This window comes from Eutrigla gurnardus, assembly GCF_963514095.1.
Source record: "Eutrigla gurnardus genome assembly, chromosome: 14".
NCBI classification, from domain to species: domain Eukaryota; kingdom Metazoa; phylum Chordata; class Actinopteri; order Perciformes; family Triglidae; genus Eutrigla; species Eutrigla gurnardus.
This window is the reverse complement of record NC_139937.1, coordinates 20,264,540-20,283,609: the sequence shown is the minus strand read 5'-3', so window position 1 is coordinate 20,283,609 and position 19,070 is coordinate 20,264,540. Positions and strand designations below refer to the sequence as shown.

General features: G+C 44.5%; 3 protein-coding genes across 3 annotated transcripts; 2 read left to right on the top strand and 1 right to left on the bottom strand.

Annotated features, from left to right (window-relative positions):
- Positions 1-912: 912 nt before the first annotated feature.
- On the bottom strand, positions 913-6,716 carry hormad1 (HORMA domain containing 1). The gene is made up of 15 exons (XM_084027443.1): positions 6,660-6,716; positions 5,401-5,545; positions 5,226-5,289; positions 5,078-5,114; positions 4,962-4,982; positions 4,781-4,807; positions 4,017-4,084; positions 3,632-3,783; positions 2,889-3,046; positions 2,562-2,642; positions 2,166-2,229; positions 1,792-1,844; positions 1,637-1,717; positions 1,325-1,378; positions 913-1,124 (listed from the first exon to the last, which is right to left on the bottom strand). The coding sequence occupies exons 1-15, from the start codon at positions 6,690-6,692 to the stop codon at positions 990-992; spliced, it is 1,173 nt and encodes a 390-aa protein (XP_083883569.1). The 5' UTR covers positions 6,693-6,716; the 3' UTR covers positions 913-989.
- Positions 6,717-7,240: 524 nt separating this feature from the next.
- Positions 7,241-15,327, top strand: ensab (endosulfine alpha b). The gene is made up of 3 exons (XM_084027559.1): positions 7,241-7,435; positions 10,715-10,837; positions 11,917-15,327. The coding sequence occupies exons 1-3, from the start codon at positions 7,379-7,381 to the stop codon at positions 12,079-12,081; spliced, it is 345 nt and encodes a 114-aa protein (XP_083883685.1). The 5' UTR covers positions 7,241-7,378; the 3' UTR covers positions 12,082-15,327.
- A 1,174-nt stretch (positions 15,328-16,501) lies between these two features.
- On the top strand, positions 16,502-18,591 carry mcl1b (MCL1 apoptosis regulator, BCL2 family member b). Its single transcript, XM_084027723.1, has 3 exons — positions 16,502-17,184; positions 17,339-17,589; positions 17,722-18,591. The coding sequence occupies exons 1-3, from the start codon at positions 16,689-16,691 to the stop codon at positions 17,836-17,838; spliced, it is 864 nt and encodes a 287-aa protein (XP_083883849.1). The 5' UTR covers positions 16,502-16,688; the 3' UTR covers positions 17,839-18,591.
- The last annotated feature ends 479 nt before the right edge of the window (positions 18,592-19,070 follow it).

Genomic DNA, 19,070 nt, shown 5'->3' with positions numbered 1-19,070 from the left:
CTCCCCCCCCACCCAACCCCCCCTCGCCTGCTGCAGACACAGATCGGTGGGGGCTGCTTGGATATGCATCACAAAGGCTTCCTGGAGTATTGATCCGCAGTGGGTTAAGGCAGTCTATCAGCAAATGTCCCTCTCTCTGGGAAAAACAATAGGAGATTAAAAACACACAGCTTGGCGGGCGGGAGGCTGCTGATGGGCCCTTATCGGGGCCCAAAGGTCACCGTGTACAGATATAATCCACTTTCACTTAACAGCTTCATTTAAGGCACCTCACATGCAAATAGTGGCATTTCTGGGTCCGGTCTAAATACTGGAGGCAGGCAGCGTTCAGTTTCCTGTTTGTCCCAGAGGGTTAAACCGGCCGGGAGCTGAAACCAGACTATCACAGATGAGACATCCAACAATCAAATCCTTTAGAATAAGATGTTGATGAATCATAACATCTCTCTGCATAAATATGTTTTAAAACAGATGTTTGTATCCTCTAAGTTTTTTAAAGCTCTATTTTTGATCATGAAGATGGAAATTCACCATGTTTTTTATTCCGTTAGAATAATATAATTATAATTATAATTAATATTAGTAAAAACACATCCAGTGTAACAAGCAGGGGCCAGAGCAGTGGTACTGGGGCCTCCATCCATTTCATGTCAGTGGCAACAATAACATTATTATTCTACATAAACATTAAACAATAAAAAAATGTTATGAATATTTTAATTTCTCTACTATTTTCATCATAAACAGAAAGAAATTAGGATTTCTGGGTAATATGTATGTTGATATAACACTCATCTGCCCAAATAATTGTGTTTTATTCACGTATGAAACAAAGCATTAAATTCACCATTACACGTACAGTGTTCATGAACATATTAGTGCACATTTTTTAGATTTAAACAAACTGTTACATCACAACCCCAAAACAAGCGGAATAACGGAGAAACCAGATCTGAGTCCAAGTTAAAAAAGAAACCTGCTGCCGGTCTTCAGCGGGGCTGCTGGTTCTCACAGCACGCTGGGAGGTCGTAGCGATCTTTGGGCTCGCTGAACTTGCGTTTCTTCTTGGGCGCCGAGCTGGAAAGGTGCGTCTCCTGGCTGTTTGGGATTTCATACTTAGAAACCTGGAAAAGCAGCAGAGGACAAACCAGCTGGAACGAGTCGACCACGGAACCACAGAACCACAGAACCGCAGAACCACAGACGACAGCCCACTCTGGGAGGTGATGACTCATCTCACTGTTCACACCTCTTCACCAGAGATGCTTTTTATATGAGACATGATTCATATGGTTCACATTAAAGGAGGATCAAAGCTCATCACCTGTTTGTCTTTAATCACTGTCACCTGCTTGTTGTTCACAATCAGGTTGGTTTCCTGTCCCCACACACACACACACACACACACACACACACACACACACACACACACACACACACACACACACACACACACACACACACACACACACACATTAAATCATTTATTTCTTTAACTCCAGAAGTCAACGAGCATAAACATCAGGAACGATTTCTAAAGAAATGAGAATTGATTCTGAGGAACCTAGTTGAGGTGTTTAAAGTGGATCTTTGCTTTGTGAATCAACCGATCACAGAGAAGGAGTGGCTGACTGACCGTAGTGGACTGGATGACCCGTCCACTCCTGGTCCTCATCTGGCCCCCCATGTCGGAGGTCTTCTCCACCAGGGTTTCCATCTGAGAGGAGAGAGAGCGTGACGTGAACTCAAAGCTGTGTGTTTTACGTATAAATGTGTGGACGTCTCTTGTACCTCAGTAGATTCCTCGCTGCTCTCCATCTTCTCATTACAGCTCATCTGAATCTCTGCAGTCCAAAAAGAAGAGAAGGTGATGTTCACATAGTTTCATAAGTCTGGATAACAAGGATCTCTGTCATTATATCTCAGTCTCAGTAATCCAGTTCCTGGTCTTCTCTGACAGCTATGAAACTTCAATCATCAGGAATCAGGTCAAATATGTAAAATCCACAATAAGATTCTACATCTCCATCTACCAGCTAATACTGATGTTTAAGAATGAAAAACTTTTGCTTTATTTCTGAGACCCAAACAGAGAGAATGGAGGCCAAAGTGAACTCTGGGGAAGTCCTGACCCAGACCCCCTGACCCCCCAACCCTGGACGTACCGGTCTCGTCCAGCTCCTGAGAGTTCCGCAGGTCAGGCTTCTCCACGTCTTCGATCACATGAATCTAAATATTAAAACATGTTATCTGAGCACCCGGGTCACTAAAGGTCAAGACACATTCAGACGGTTCTCAGGTCACGAGTCGGCTGACCTGGCACATTTACAGGAATGTCTGTTAACATTAATGTCTCCGTAACTTTGAACTGTAAAATAAAAAAATAAAATAATGGTGAAGGTGTTGATGGTTATAATATGACAGATGCACTCTGTCTTATATTATTACCAAACATGTGACACTGATCTTTAAGAGTTAGGAAGCACTTTGAATTAATTTGACTTCATGATTATTTTACTGAGTGTAAACAAGCTGCATGTCTGCGTTGTTTGTGCGCTGACCTGCGACATGCTGCCCTCCTCCTCCTCTTCCTGCTCCATCTTCACAACCCACTTCTCCGTCAGCTGAATGCTCTCCTCCACCTGCACACATTTAGCAACATGACATCGCCGTCAATCATTCATCAGATCCCAGACCTGCCGACTGCAGTGATCCTCGCCGGTCAGGCGACAAATGGCCAGAAATATGTTGGTGACTATAAAACTCACAAAGATGAAGCAGAACACAGAGTTTACATATTTATTAGGGCCGATTTTAAAAGGATTCTCAACCTCTCTCTGCCTACGTCTACTGAGGTTTCCGTTTGATTTCTGTCTCCGTTCATTCACCTGCTCCAGCCGCTGCCTCTCGGTGGCCATGTCCATCTTCAGAGAGTGGAAGGGTGTCCGCACCTCGCCCATGGTGAGCTTCACCGGCTCCTTCTCAAACACCAGGCTGTCGCTGTCAGACTCCCTGAAGCCCGGTGGCTGGTAGTCCTGAGGAGTGACTGCGGATGACAAAAGATATTATTTCAACGATTTCACAGCGCAAACACACCCAGTAAGATTGGCAGCCGAGAGCAATTTGCCATATTTTTGTGTCTGATTTTAATTATCCATGTTGCAAAAATACAGACCAAAACGTCGCCCCAATGAAGGAGCATTTATGCGCGAGACTCAGCCATGTAACTGAATTGATTATTTAAATCATGTTGTTATTGTAATGTATTTTCAAAAGTGACATGTAGCAGAGCTTTATTGATTTATTGAATAAAAGAAGTAGAGCGGACGACCCTGTCGATGTGCTCTTTGAAGATAATGTGTGAAGCTATCAGTGCTATCTTTGCAAATTGGACTGTTTTTGCAACGAGATTCTTTTGCGTAGAAAGATCCCATTCTGCACTAAATGTCTCACCTATGTGCAGAAAGCACCGGAGCTGGGTTTTTTTGCGCAGGTTTAGCAGCCACAGAACCTGCGCAGTCCTTTTAAGAATTTGGTTCTGACCCTTAAGTTAATAATAAGTTTAAAGCTGCAGCACATGATGACAAACAAATCTAGCCGTTAATACTAATGATTATGTGTGTTGTGTAACCTTTGTCGTAGTAGGACAGCTTCATGTTGAGGCAGACGTTGTCTGGCAGAGGACCCAGGTTCTGCATCAGCGTGTAGAGCTTCCTCACCAGCAGGATGCTGGCCTTCTTCGTGTTGCCGCCGGACATCGCCGACACCTCGTCGTCGTTGTTGCTGATGAAGAAGAAAGGAGGCGGGAGGAGAAATACACACGAACCTTCAGCCCAGTGCTGCTAAAATAAGAGCGCTCTTTCGTTCACTTTGCCATGTAACCATTATAGTAACTGGTTGCTCCGCTGAGATGATCCACGCTTGTATTTGCCTTTTGTTTATTTCCTGCATTTATAGCAGGTTTATTTCATGTTTTTATGAACTTCTCAAAACTGTCGCGATAAAAATAATCCCACCTTTCAAAGTCCATCTGCGCTCCTTTTGCTGTGTAATGGATCCTAAACTGGTAATACTCAGTCACTTTCTGAAAGACAAGAAGGGAACATGTGCTGTTTATGAGACACACTAATACTATAAACATCTGAACACCGTTTAGCTTTGTTAAAGGAAAAGTTCGGAATTTTGGACAAAGGTCCTCATTTCCAACTTACCCGAGGTGATATAGGTCGGTGGAGACCGTTTTCAGCACAATTGGTCCAGTCCTTATAGTTGCACAAGTCACCGTTGCTAAACTGGTGTTGAGCTAGCGCACGTCAACGGTAACATCCAGCCTGTCACTCAAAACAGCTTTAACTGCTCCGCAGAACACCCGAGACAAATGTATTATAACGTCGGACTATCGATGTACATGTCAGTGTTGGTAGAATAATTTTAGAAATTAAACCAACCTTGCATTTTCAATGATAAAACATTTTGAGGGACTAGTTTCTCAGCAGCAGCGGAATGTTACTTTGCGTGTTAGTAGTAGTGCGTAAAAACGAAACCTAAGCGCCCTACAGTCGTGACAGCTAGTACTCGTAGCAGCGTTAAAAACATTTTTTAAATTATTCTACCAACACTGACATGTACATCGATAGTCCGACGTTATAATACATTTGTCTGAAAACGGTCTCCACCGACCTATATCACCTCGGGTAAGTTGGAAATGAGGACCTATGTCCAAAATTCCGAACTTTTCCTTTAAACATCAACAACGGCAAGAAGACAACTTGCAGCTTACCTGAGGGTTCTCTGGGTCGGTGTAGATCTAAAAAAGGAACAAATGGAGAAAAAACACCATGACTACCTGTTTTCTGAATAAGTCACGATCAGATGGATCGTTCAGTTCCAATCCCCAAGCAGGATCCTTATCAGTTACAATCCAAAACCACCACAGAACAAATCATTAACTAAATACTCACAGACAAAATGACGGTCCGCAGCTGGTGGGGAACAAAATAACGACATCGTTGACCATATTATGAGACACATACATAACAAATCTTCCGATTTACGATGAAGGTTGAATATAACTTACATACTTCTTCTGGATAGCATCAAAGCATCCCTGCATCCTGGAAGGATTTAAATAAAGATCATCTACCTATCTGTGACCCGCACACATACAGCGGACACTGTTCTCTCCGTGACCTTTATCAATGACTGTGTCAGCTGTTGTTGTTTACCAGTGAACAATCTGCGTGGCACCGGGACAGCTGAGCTCCTCTTTGAGGATCATCACTTTCTGATCTGTGGGGGAGAAAAAAAAGGGAGGTAAGAAGAATCTGTCTCCTCGTGGTGAATAGACGTTAACAGCCACTGTGGTGTGCGGAAAGATAACGTTTGCATGTGTTTTCTAACCTGAAACGTATTTGCTGCCGTAGGCTTTCTCTGGGAAAAGGCCCCGGAGATACGTGATGCCAGACACCGCAATGGCCAGAAGCTTCTTCATCACTATCAGGGACTGCTGCTCTGAGACAACCTGGTTCGGCAGCAGCTGAGTGTCCTGCGTGAGAGAAAACATGTATTACATACCGAGTACTGCTTACTCATCACAGTTAATGTGTGAAATCAGCAAACAGTTGTATTTAAACAACATATACAATATCAAATTTACTAATCTACTGATAAAATATACTGAAATCTACACATTTCCAAATGTTACAACTTGTCTAGACCAGATTAATGCAAAGACATTAAAATAATAATTGTTGACATATTCTTATTTTAATTCTATTTTGGCATTTCTACATCACAATTTCTCAACATAATATCAAACAAAAGTTTGGGATCAAATTATTTTGGGGATCCCCTGCAGTAACTCTGCAGACCCACTAGGGGTCCCGGACCACAGGTTGAAGATCTCTGGTCTAGGGTAATAAAACATAATAGCAAAAATATTAATAATGACAACGATAAGTGTATGGTCCTTGTGATGTTAGTAGACATAAATACACATTTTGATGAATGGCAACAAAAATTAAAACATGCTACAAAAACAAAATGCCCTGATTTTCTTGTCTGGAAAATACTTTAAAAGTCCCCAAGCATTTCAAGGTTAATTTCCATGCTTTTCCAGTACCTTCCAGCTGTGGTAAACTACATATTTGTATCAATCCAATCCTCAGTATTCAGTCTACTTATTATGTCACTTGTTCATCACATTAAATGAGATGTTATTGTCCTCTAAACAACCAACATGATGTTTGGAGACAGCTTTTTACAGAAGGACCACAAATGAAAGGAAAACTAATTCCACTAACAGATCCACAGAAATATAATCACCAACTATTTCATCATCAAAAGTCATTTTTCATAAAGAAATGTCAGAAAATGCTGTTTTCAGTCCCTCAAATATGGAATCTTCTTTTCTCTGTTACATCATTATGTCATCACATAGAAAATACATTTCAAGCACTTCATTCTAAACCCAAGCACTATTTAAACATGGAAAACACCACACTAATTCAAGTGTTTTCAAGGATTTCAAGCACCCGTTCCAACCCTGCCTGACGTGACAGAATACAACTGTATACCGGTAATCGTGTGGGCTACATCAACGAGCTAGCTAATAGCTCACCGTGCTAGCTAACTGTTGCTAACTGTACTCTTATTTTTACCTGTGAACTTCGTACTTGTTGAACACAAGCCATCGCGTTCGGTAGAGACCACAAAATAAAAGCTGCAAAGAAAGAACAGAGGGAAACTACGTCAGAAGGAACATATAAAACATTTTTAAACAAGCTAGCGAGGCGTTAACGTAAAACAAACCGTTCCCGCTACTTGTTTGATTGACGGGAGGCAACAGCCAATCACAGAGCATAGTTGCTCCGAAGTGTACAAAAGTGAACAAAACCAAATATATAATTACATAGCTTCCGATCCTGTCTTTAAATGGACTGTGTTGTATTCACACATTGATATACAATCGTGTACATTCAATATAAAACTAGCATTGATAACTGTGTATTTTGTGTTGTTCAGGTGCTTTGTGTTGATGCGTTGCTTCGCATGCCCCGCCCCCAGGCTCCGTTTTGTAAAAATCATTGGACAACGGGCTGTCAATAAAAGAGAACGGGAGCGTTTCTGGCATCCCATTGGCTCTGCCTGCCTCGTACCCGTTCGTCTATTGGTTACTGTATGTGTCCATCGCGGGTAGCACCCCCCACCCCCCGTCGGTGATGTCACATCTCGTTACGCCATTTTTGTTGGGAGCAGCAGTCGTGTACAGAAACGGAGGATTAAATTGAGTACAGGTACATCAAACGGCAACGCGTTTATTGATCTCCTCGCGTCGTCTGGCGAACGGGACACTCGCTTGTCCACCACACGCAACACGATGTCGTCAGAAAACCTGGACTCGGACACGCAGGCGGACTACGAGGACGAAAAACAGGTGGGTTTCTCCTCCTGACCGCTTGTCTCGGTGTTGTTGGCTAGCCACCTAGCATGCTAAGCTAGAGAGGACTAACAGCTAGTGTGTGTGTGTGTGTGTGTGTGTGTGTGTGTGTGTGTGTGTGTGTGTGTGTGTACACTGAGGAAGAGGAGGGCTCCCGGGAGACACGCAGATAAGCCGTGCGGGGTGTTAAAGAGGTTTTTTATCGGAGCCCCCCCTTCAGAGCACCCTCTCTGCCGGGTGTCACTTTGTTTTCTCCCCTTTAGCCCTGTGTCATTGGCTGGAGAGCCCTCCCCCGGCAGCTCGGGCCTCACTGGTCTGGTCCTGTAGGGGGTCTCAACGCGGGCGGCATGGGGGGGTCCGACTGCGTCCAGATACAGACAGGAGGACTGTGGATTCACGTAGCCCTCTTTGGACTGGTGGGAGAAACCATTTGTACTGTGTTCGTACTGACTGGCACATGGCTTCTCCCGACAGTGACAACAACTGCAGCGTGACACTGCTTCCGCATTTCCACACAGTCCCACAACACTAGGATCGATGACTAGGATCTCTGACTAATCACATATCCGTTGACAAAATAAGTGTGGATCACAATATGCATCGGGTGTGATATGCATGGATGGTACGGGTGCTGGAAACCCTTGTGGCCTGCACTTTGTTTTTGTTGACGTTTGATACCACATAACACATCTCTTGGTTTGTTGTTATCACTCAAATGTCTAAATTGTTATTATTTCAATAGAATACAAAAATGTACCAAATACTGTTAAAGGTTATTCCTCCCCAACGAATACAAATGCCCAGAACTAGTCCCTCAACGTTAGTTAGCTGTTAAATATTGATATAAAGCCCATACCTGCATCTGATTGGCCGAACAGCAAGTCAGCAGTTTCCAATTCACATGACAAACCTGTTGTTTTTGTATTCTTGAGCTTGAATGTGTGCCATAACACATTAAGTTGTAATGAATGGTAATCGTTTTCTAATTAAATGCAGCAATACTGATGTAGTTACAGTCGATTGAAAAACATAATCTGTAAGGGAATAATGAATCATAGCAGTACTTAAACCCACATAACTTTATTTTGTTGTGTTTATTTGGTCGATATTGTTTGCAAAGATACCAAATGTATGATGAGGATTTGTGATGCATTAGATATCTGCTGTTGAATAATATTTCTAGCTCAACTGGAATGTGCACCGAGTGCATAAATGCCCTTTGGAGTTTGTCCGACGTGCACTTTTGCACTTTGCACCTGCCGTTCCCTGAGACGTTTCAGCCTGCAGTCGGTCACGCTCCGTTCTCGCTATGTACTCAAACAAGGTGTGCCCCGGTGGCCCAAATGACTGGCCTGAATATCCACCTGACTGGTCTCTGACCAGTTTGGCTCCTGCTAACCCGCCCTGCTTTTGTAAGAGCCGGAAAGCATCGTCAACTTATTGTTCCTTGACCTCAATTCTCATATTTCTTTTCTAAAGAAAGCCATGTAACCAGTGACTTTGCAAGAACAGAAAACAGGCAACCGTGATATTTACTGTCAACATTGTCATTTATGGCAGCAAAGCGTGACCCCCTCCAATACAATTAACAACACTTGCTGATCATGTTTCATGGAAAGCTTTGGAATTGAATTGTAAGCAAAAACTGCGTGTTAAGTTCTCTAACGTGGAGCACTTTATGGCTTTACGGTATTTACGGGACTCTGAACTTGTGAGGGTCGGAGTTCATTCCAGTTTCAGCTTTGACAGATGCAGACATTATACTATTGTAAACATGATTCCCAAAGAGGGCCTTCATTGTTGGCTCTGTGTTGAGACCAAGCTTTGTCCTCAGCTTGAGCTTTTCCATCTGATATGATGGTCAGATGAGAGACTGAAAGGAAAACATTCATGTTGTGACTGACCAAAATCATATATCACGGTATGAATAGCCACAAAGACTGTGCAAATGTCTGGTAAACATTTGAACTCCAGCTTTAACTTAAGCTATAGTGTGTGTGCAAATGTAAACACAGAGCTCCATCTTAATAAGAAATAAAAATAAACAAATGAGAAAAAGTATGCGTCGTGATGGCCTCCGTTATCTCCCTCCATCGATGTGATTTATTGTCATACGGGGTGCCTTTGGCGAAAGACTCATAATACTGCTCTAATACTCTAATATAATACTGCTTTGCATGTTTTAACTTTAAGTGGTGGAAGAGGTTACCGGTGTTTCCACCTGCAGCAGCAACAGTCGCGCGACACTCTTTGCAGAGTATCGCTTTTTGTTCGACACAACAGACGTAGCACCCTTTTTCAGAACGAGTTCCTCCTCTTCGTCATGGGTGGGTCGCGCTGCCTCCGTTTCCTCGTGACGTTCACGCTCCGCCTCCGCCATGATTGTTATTACTCAGGTAAAGCTGTTACTTCGTCGTGCTCATGCAACCACGCAAGCAGTCTGCTGCAATGCCTGCAGTGCCCCGTGTGTCGAGGCGGTGTAATTACAGTGACTCAGAGCGATGCTGCAGACATCTGCGCTTCTATCAGGTATAAACGGCAGGGGCGCCGAAAGGGGGGGGGGGGGGGGTAAAGGAGACGGATTCTAGGGGCCCATGATTGAGGGGGGCCCAGAGAGGCCCCTAATGATGATGAAATTATAATACAGAAAAAATAATGACACTAAGTGATTAACTAACATATAATCACAAATGTTTTATTTTCCATGTCCTGGTAACAATAACTTTATTTGTTTTGGAAACATCAACGCCTGCAGGGCCCCCCCCTTCCCCCCCCTCTATTTACTAAAATGGTTCAGTCCACTGGATCAGCTGCAGGTAGCGCACCGGCGGTGTCACACAGATTGTATGTAAAATAGCATCAAAAAATGTTGCTGCTGTGTTGGGGGGCCCTGTAAGGATTCTTTTCATGGGGCCCAAAATCCCTAGCGGCACCCCTGATAAACGGTATTGCAAAATCTCTACCGGTAGACACTTTTATACCGTCACACGGTATAATACCGTCATACCGCCCAACCCTAGTTCCCACTAGTCATTGTCATCGTTTTCAAGGGTGTTTTTTCAAGAGCAGAACAGAGAAACAACGAGTTCATCACAGCAGACGTTACTGCAGATGTTAAGGTGTTTGTGGCATCAGTAGGGTGACCTTAGATGACTGGCAGTCACATAAACAGCTGTTCCAGTTGTGCAGGTTTTCTGAAGATGCAGCGGCTGCTGAAGGGGCCCCATGTTTTCTGCAAAGAAGGTTGTTTATGTCCGCTTGTTCTCGTCTCCACAGGACTCCCAGGAGAAGAATGCAAACCCCGTGAAGGCGGAGGAGGCCAAGCTGAAGGCAAAGTACCCCGGAATGGGCCAGAAGCCCGGCGGCTCAGACTTCCTGATGAAGAGACTACAGAAAGGGGTAGAGGACCACGGTTTATTTACGTCATGATCAGAGCTGTAGACGCATATAGAGCTGCAGTCAACCAAAGAAAAGGGCTGGTCGACTGGAATTCCCCCTTAAAAAACTGCATGTTATGTTCACTAAATGCACCGGTAGCCTAAATACATTATAAATCAACAAAAAGGCTATTTGCAGCATAATAAAATATTCTTTACCTGATCATTTTGTTTATGACAACAACATACTCCGATCCGTCCAGCACTCATATTCATATGATTTTGGGGAATGGAAGCTGTCGCAGCGCCTGCAGATATATTACAAACCAAACAATTAGTCTTTTTTTTTTATTTCATGTGTTTATCTTGCAGATAATTACCTCATAAAGACATCTTTTTGAGATCTTTGAACAGAGTTTCATTAAACTTAAGTAAAATATGACATATCCAGAGTGGCCATGTTGTCATCCATTCAACCATCCTACAGGAATTAATCTAGCGAGTCAGTGAAAAAAAAATCTCCTCAGTAGACCAGAATGCAATGCGGGCAAATCAGTGAAATACATCAGCCTGTTAGACGGATTATGTTTGATTGGTAGTTGGAGCAGCAGGGCAGAACACACAAAGGCATCGTTCTCTCTCTTTCTCCTCCTCGTCTGGATCCGTGATGCTCTCTCCACCTACACCTGCTGTGTATGTTACAGACAACCTCCTCCTCTGGAGATGCTGAAAGGCATTCTGGGAAATCACAGAGGAGGAGGAGTAGGAGGAGTAGCTGAGGCAGGCTGAGGAAGTAAATTACAGCCCTTTATCACCAGATAACTCCCAGATTGATCATCAGCAGAGACCGATGATATCATATCAGTTAAAGAATCTTTTCTTTTTCCTGATGTCGCTGCTGTATTTATGCCTAGATGACCTTATTTGGAGTATAGATGGAGCAGCTACGATGTTAGCTTAGCCTAGCACTCACCAACCAGACTCCAGTCAGAACACAGGAACTTGAGTGTGCACATGAGTGAGTGAGAGCTCCTAGTATGACGTTCGTGTGTTCATTGCTTCATGAAATCTGCTAAAACCCACGTGTGTTTCCTCTCACAGCAAAAGTACTTTGACTCGGGCGACTACAACATGGCCAAGGCCAAGATGAAGAAGCTTCCTGTGGCGGGGCCCGACAAGAACCTGGTGACCGGCGACCACATTCCCACGCCGCAGGACCTGCCCCAGAGGAAGTCCTCCTTGGTGACCAGCAAGCTAGCCGGCTAGCCTCCATCATCCTAGAATCCCCCCCCCTCCTTCCCTAGGGCTCCCGTCTAATGTCCCTCCTCCTCACCCGTGTCCCCCCCCCCCCTCCCCTTCATCCCCAGGCACCACTGGCTTTAACGTGTCGGGCAGAGTTGTATAAGTTAACACTCCATTTGCTTGTATGTAGGTGGGGCATTGTGTGTGTGTGTGTGTGTGTGTGTGCGTTTGGGGGGGTGGAGGTGGAAGGTTGCAGCCATCTCCCCCTCACACCACCCACAGCTCTGCCCCCTCTGCTCCACCGCCTCCCTTATGTCTTGGGTTTTCGGTGTTCCAAGATGCATCACAGTCGGTGTGTCGACGGGCGGGTTGGCCGGGGGAGTTAATGCACTTTGTAGACTGTATAGTACGCTTTGTTCTTCTTTTTTTTTTTTGCATCCTAAATGACACCAAAATAATGTGTGAGGGAGTTAGGAACCATGATGGCGGCGCGTTCTCTGACCTCCACCTTCCCCGTCTCTGCTCTTCGGGTGGGAGGCGTTGGAAGACGTACGAGAATAATCGCTTGCATACCAAATCTGAGGGGCTTAGCTAGCTTAGCGTAGGAGCTCTTTAGCATCCGCTGACACCATATTAAGAGACGGAGGTTTTCCTTTCATCTCATCCTTCGGCCAATCTTTTTGTCGAACAAAAAAAAAAAACATTCTCAGCCAAATGGGGAATTTGAAGCCCCGCCTTGTTTTTTCTTCTTTCGTTCTCTCTCTGCTTACGTTACACTTTAATTCCTGACTCCCGTTCTCTAAATAAGCTGCATGATTGTAACGTATCAAAAAATTTAACATGTTAGTTTTTTTTAGGGGAGTGGGGTATCTGCTTAGTGATGGGAAGTATCAGAACCAACACACGGAGCCCTGAAACGCCCAGAGTCACACTTCCTTTCTCCCTTTTTTGCTGTCCCGACAATCCACGTACACACGATCCTGTTGCCCCGGGCAACGGCCAGCTGAGCATATCCAATCTCTGAGTTCAGACTTAGTTTGCCTGCTGTTGAGTTGCATTAAGATGCGTGTTTACTACGAGCCTAAAAGATTTGTGGGGGTATCGAAGCACCCTAGAGTACATACATATATATCTATATGTATCTATATAGATACTATATATATATATATATATCTGTATCTATATAGATATGTATTTACATATATGTATATGCTTCTGTAAATAATACACACACAAGCACGTTCATGATGAGCATGATGAGGACCTGACCAACTAAACACGCCTGAGAGAAATTTGGGATGTGATTCTTTACCTAAAGAGCCAAATATCCGGCTGCAGCCGCCCCTCGTCTTTCCAACGTGGCCGTTAATGTCGAGTGGTCCAGACCGCAGACCCACATGCTGGTCCGGCTCACGATCCGGACGACTTGCTTCGTTGTCCCCCTTTGAAACCCAGATCCAGACACAGCTCATTCTGACCTGGGATCAGATAAAGCTAAGGTCTAAGGTCCCGTTAATAAAACAGGAATAGTCCCGGCTTTCACCGGGAAACTTGTTCTCACACGTTTAGGACTAAAGAACGTAGATGTTAGAGCTAGAATAAAAACACATTTTAACACTTAGAGACACAGTGGTTCCCTTCATGTTGTGAGACACAAACTTTAATAAAAGAATACTTCACCCTTAGCTGCAGTAAACTGCTTCCTCTACCAGCGCCCCGTAGAACAAAGCTCCCCCCCCCCCCAACGGACTGGTCTCTGATCTTGGGGTGTCGCAGGGTAAATGGCAGGCGACCTCCTAACAACAGGTGTCAGCCCGGCTCCCGACCTCGCTGTCGCCGGCTTAAAGTGGGACGCTGCATGCCTGCAGGATGCGCTCACTGCAACACTTGGCAGAGCGGAGAGAGGTTTTTATAACGCATGGGGGGGCGTGATCTCTGCTGTAACTCCATCGGTGGAACAGCAGATCTGCAGACCCGACTGCGTGCCGTAAACACATCCAAGAATCTGAATCCGGCGGCGCTCGCTTGGAATCAGCCTCCTTGTTTTCTACCGCTTCAGGGAACCGTCACAGCCGCTCGCCACCACGTAGGCTAGGTGATCGGGTGCATGCCCCGTCACGTTCTCAAACTCACTTCTTTTTCATTAAGACTTTAATAAAAAAAAATGTGTCAAATGTTCAGCGGGCGAGGGAGGGAGGAGCGAGCCGTGCGTCTGCTTTGTCGTGGCCTGGTGTGAATGCACCGCTTCTCTCTGTAACAGCCGTTTGTAAATAGACTTCAGCAGGAAGGGATCTTTGTGTTGTTTCCCGCCTGCTTTTCACTCTTTCATAGCCTGAGCTATTTTCTGATTCAATGGTTCCTCTCTCCTTTCAGTTTAACACTACTTCTGCTCCGTCTTAGTGAACTGCAGAGGCTATGTGAATCTGTATCATATGAAAATATGTGTAAATGCTGCTGATTCAGTCGAAGACAAATCTAAGAGAGGACGCCCTGTAAAGAACACCCGTCTTCTTTGGTTCTCCCAGTCTGACTCCATCTCAGTCGTAGAGCTCCTGTGGTAAAACCTCCATGTCACTTCCTCCACTCAAATTTTAAAGGTGCATTATATGAATTTTGATCCAAACAAGCCAGAAAACGTCTGGAGCGCTGTGTTGGTTTGAGCTGCATTACGTTGTGTTTTAAAAGGTAACAGATTTGTGCTTTAAGACGTAAAGATTGCCGACGGGGAGTGGGTGAATAAGCTGCAGCGTGCTCTCTCTGAAACACCCGTGGACGGCAGCGCTTGGATGCTACTTGATGTTTGGCTTTGCACAGAGCTGTTGGACGAGAGGAAGAGGCGGGGTCCAACATGCAGGGTTGTCTCTCGTTAGCTATATAAAATATAAACGTGTCAGAATGTATAACGAAATGACAGGCCGTGTGCTCTCAAGTACTTTTTGTGCTGCTTTTTTTACCTGATCTGTTTTCTTGTTGTTTTGCAAGTAAATGTTTTTTTTTTTTTCTTTTTCCCCTCTTGTGTTCTCGGACTGCATAATTAGTATATTTCATCCTGGCCCAAGATAACTGCAGGGAAATCAGAGGCACCCCTTGCTTCCAAGAGAAGAAAAAAACAACAACACATATAAGGGTTTACATGATAAAGAGGATGACTGGAGAACACAGGAATGATTTTAAGACTTCAGAAAAGTACAGGAGTACTTGGAATGTTTCAGATGTGTGGGAGTAGGTGAGAGGATTTTTGTCAGTATTTGAAATAAACTTTTACATTAATACGATTTCTTTGTGCGTTTTTGTACCGTTGTATGGATTTGTTTCATGCATGGAGATAATGGAGGTGCTGAGAGGAGTACAGCCTCCCTCTGACCACTAGGGGGAGACACACCGTCTTGTATTTCTAAGTTGTGGCCCTTGGTTTATGAGAGCAAGTTCTGGCTGTTTCCAACATTCCTAACATAGCATGGAAACTTTTAGTTGAAGGAGAAATGCATTAAAATATCTCAGACTGGAATGACGAGGACTGTCGTCCTTTAGACTGGAGGAAATGTGTCAGACACCAAAATGTGATGTGTAACGTCCTGTTGGCCAATATGTCCGCTCTGACATGTCAGTGCAACCTGCAGATATCAGAAACACACTGGTTCTGATGGCACATAAGGAGGGAAGTAAAGTACAAATACTTAGTCACTGTACTTAAGTAGACATTTGCAGGTATACTTGAGTATTTCTTTTTATGACTTTACTTTAACTCCCTACATTTTAAAAACGAATATGTACTTTGTACTCCTCCCATTCTTCTTATCATTATGACATCAGATTCAGTTAGACTTGTCCTTACATTTCACTTTCTACTTTGAGAACATTTCAGTACTTTGTCACTTTTACTTGACTTAAAGAAGTAGAATCAGTACTTCTACTTGTACCAGTCTCTTTACTTCTACTGAAGTAGGGAACTTTTAACACCTTGACTTTATTTTAAAATTAATCCTAAAATAATGTTTAAATGGGAAAATCTATTGGTTAAAACTGACAAAAATATAGATAATTGTTACTACTATTATTGTCAGAATAGCCTCTGTCATTACCTTTTTAATAATATCCTTTTTTGATGTTATCATTATGACCTGTGTTGAAAGGAATTTCCGGTCTAACTTCATAATCGATGTCATGGAAAAATACAGAAATAACCCAGAAATTAGTCTCAATCTTAAGAGTTTCCGGTTTTATATTTTTAAGCTTTAAAAAAGTCATGACGAGTGCGACATCTGCTCATTTCCATTCTATTTCCGTCTCATTCAAATTCGAAAAACGAATCTAAACAAAGAAGAACAGTAATATAAAAAAAAAACCCGTTTGAAAAGCCGTTTGTTTGGGGAAGTCGGAGACTGATGACGCGGGACGCAGCGCGTAATGACGCACGCGCCCATACATAAGTACTTGAGAGCAGACCAGGGCGAGCTTCACTTCCGTTTCGCAGCAGCAGGCCATGGGGAACGAGTAAAGACTCAAGAACCCGCTAGCTTTTTTTATTTCACACGGGCTAGCAGCTTTTCTCTACACGCCATTTTCTTTTTCTTTTTTTACGAGAACAAGCTAGCTTACACTTTGTTCAAGCTAACAATCCAAAAACAGAAATGAATATAATTCCGAGTAAACGTTCGTTCAGTACGGGAGTTATGGGCTGCTTAATTTTTCCTCAAAATGGAGTCGTGGAGGAGCAGATGCACTACAGCTCCTCCACGGGCTCCTCCCCGCAGATCGCCGTCGGCTCCACGAAAGACCCGCACCACAACGGGAACCTAGGGGGCTCCAACGACAACCCGAAGCGGCCCAAGAACCTCGGGGTGCACCCGAAGAACGGCTACGTGACGAAAAACCTCCGCGAGGCCCTCGACGACGACGACGAGGTCGACAACGGCTCGCTGCCGTGCTCTCCGGACTCGGACAGCGACGCTGTCGGCTCGGCGGCGGGGGACGAGGTCCTGGACCACGACACGAGGCTCCTCATTAGCTGCACCCTCAGAGACCATTGTGGACTTTCCAAATCCCGCTGGAATGAGAGCAAAGCGCTGGTGACCATGAAACGGGTCGTGGACGGGGTTTTGGACAAACACAGATACGCGTACAACGGTAGGTGATGACGTAGACGTGCGGATATTTATTCACAGGAAGTGAAGCTTGCTTGGAGCCATTTTGGTTCTCCATTTACATTAATCAAATCATTGAAAGACTGATGCTTATTTCAGTTGCAATTACTTATAATATCTTTATTTTTTTTCAAAAGGTATGATCAACAAATTGTCATTAGACGACAGAAGCGATGACGCCAGTTTCGTCAGCGCGGTGGCCACCAGTTTGTTCGCGGACGGCACCACCAACTGGGGCCGGGTCGCCAGCCTGGTGGCCTTCGGCGCGGTGGTGTGCCAGCACCTGAAGGAGAAGCGCCGGGAGAACTGTGTGGAGCTGGTGGCGCAGGAGATCTCCACCTACCTGTTGCGTGAGCAGAGGGACTGGCTGGTCAAAAACAACGCCTGGGTGAGTTACTGTGACTGTCTGAATGACAGGAAGTAGACTACTTGTTGCATAACTCATTGTGCAACGTGTCCAATCATTGTTAATGTGCCCTCATGCGTCACATTTACACGTACCGTGTTCTCCCCCCTCCAGGACGGATTTGTTGAGTTCTTTCGGGTAGCGGACCCAGAGTCCATGGTGAGGAACACGCTCATGGCCTTTGCTGGATTCGCTGGGATCGGGGCAACGCTGGCCCTGTTGATCAGGTGAACTTTTGGACACTCAGACTATAATTTTCAGAGATGGTTCATCTCTCCACCTGGACTTTGATGGACGTTATAGAGCCCGAGTGTGGCTCCTTTCATCTGTTCCACCTTCCAAACCACGACTGCAAATGAGTACAACGCTTTTTCCCGTTGACCCAAATGGACTAGACGTGGCTCACAAGTCAACCATGTAGGGATTATTTAATGAAGAAATTTTATTTTTCTAATACATGTAAATTTGTTTATATGGAAATTAAAAAAAAAAAAGGTAATGGGCAGTCAGTTGACCTGATTTTTGCTTTATTTTCACTATTCCTGATTTATATCACTGTTCCCTGGTGGTATTGGTGTTTTTGTGAGTACACCTCCAGGCCAACGCAGCGAGGGGAAGCTGCATTTTTCCACGTCATGCAGTCATAAAGCCTGTTTCCATAGAGCCCATCAAAACCCCTGGACCCTGTTTTTGTAAGGACACTTCAACCGCACCAGGGGAGGGCGGGGGAGGGGGATTTGCATTTGAGTGCAGCTCTGCTTCCTTGTTTATGAAAATGTTGGATGTGCACTCAGAGCAACCGCATGCAGGACTTTTGGCTGAACAGCAGCCTGGAAAGTTTGTGTGTTGGGAGGAAATGAAAAGGGGCTGAGCTGGGAGGATGGAGATTGTGCTGGTCGACTGCACCAAAGCAAGGGAGTAGTTGGTGCAGTCACTGATATGAATTAATAATAAAAAATAAATGTCTATGGCTTGACCTCCTGATACTGTCTTACTCTGAAGTGATTTTTTCTTTTCTTTAACAAAAGCAGGAGAGGGGTTGCATCTTCCCTCTGACTGGTTCTGTTGTTCTGAAATGAATCGTCTCGCTCTAAACCTAATATTTAACACCTCTGCATGTGTGAACCTTTTTGATGTTTACTGGCACCCCAAACCCGAGATAGCAATGGCTGCTGTTTCCTAGAAATACGGCGACGGCTGCGGGCGGCGGCACCTCAATCAGCCCGAGCGCTCAGCTGCATCCGCAGCGCTGCGAGTTGCAGTTGCGTTTACGTGCAAAGAGCTGGTGCACGAAGGCAGCAGCAAGGTTGTGAAACTGGGGTGAAAACAGTTCACAACATCCTTTTTAGAGTTGCATAACACTTCCTGGGTTGGAAGGCTCTTTTAGCTGCCTAGAAACTGATGTCTTCCATGATTATGATGTAAATATGGTGTTTTTTTGGTAGCAGGAAGGTCTACTGGAC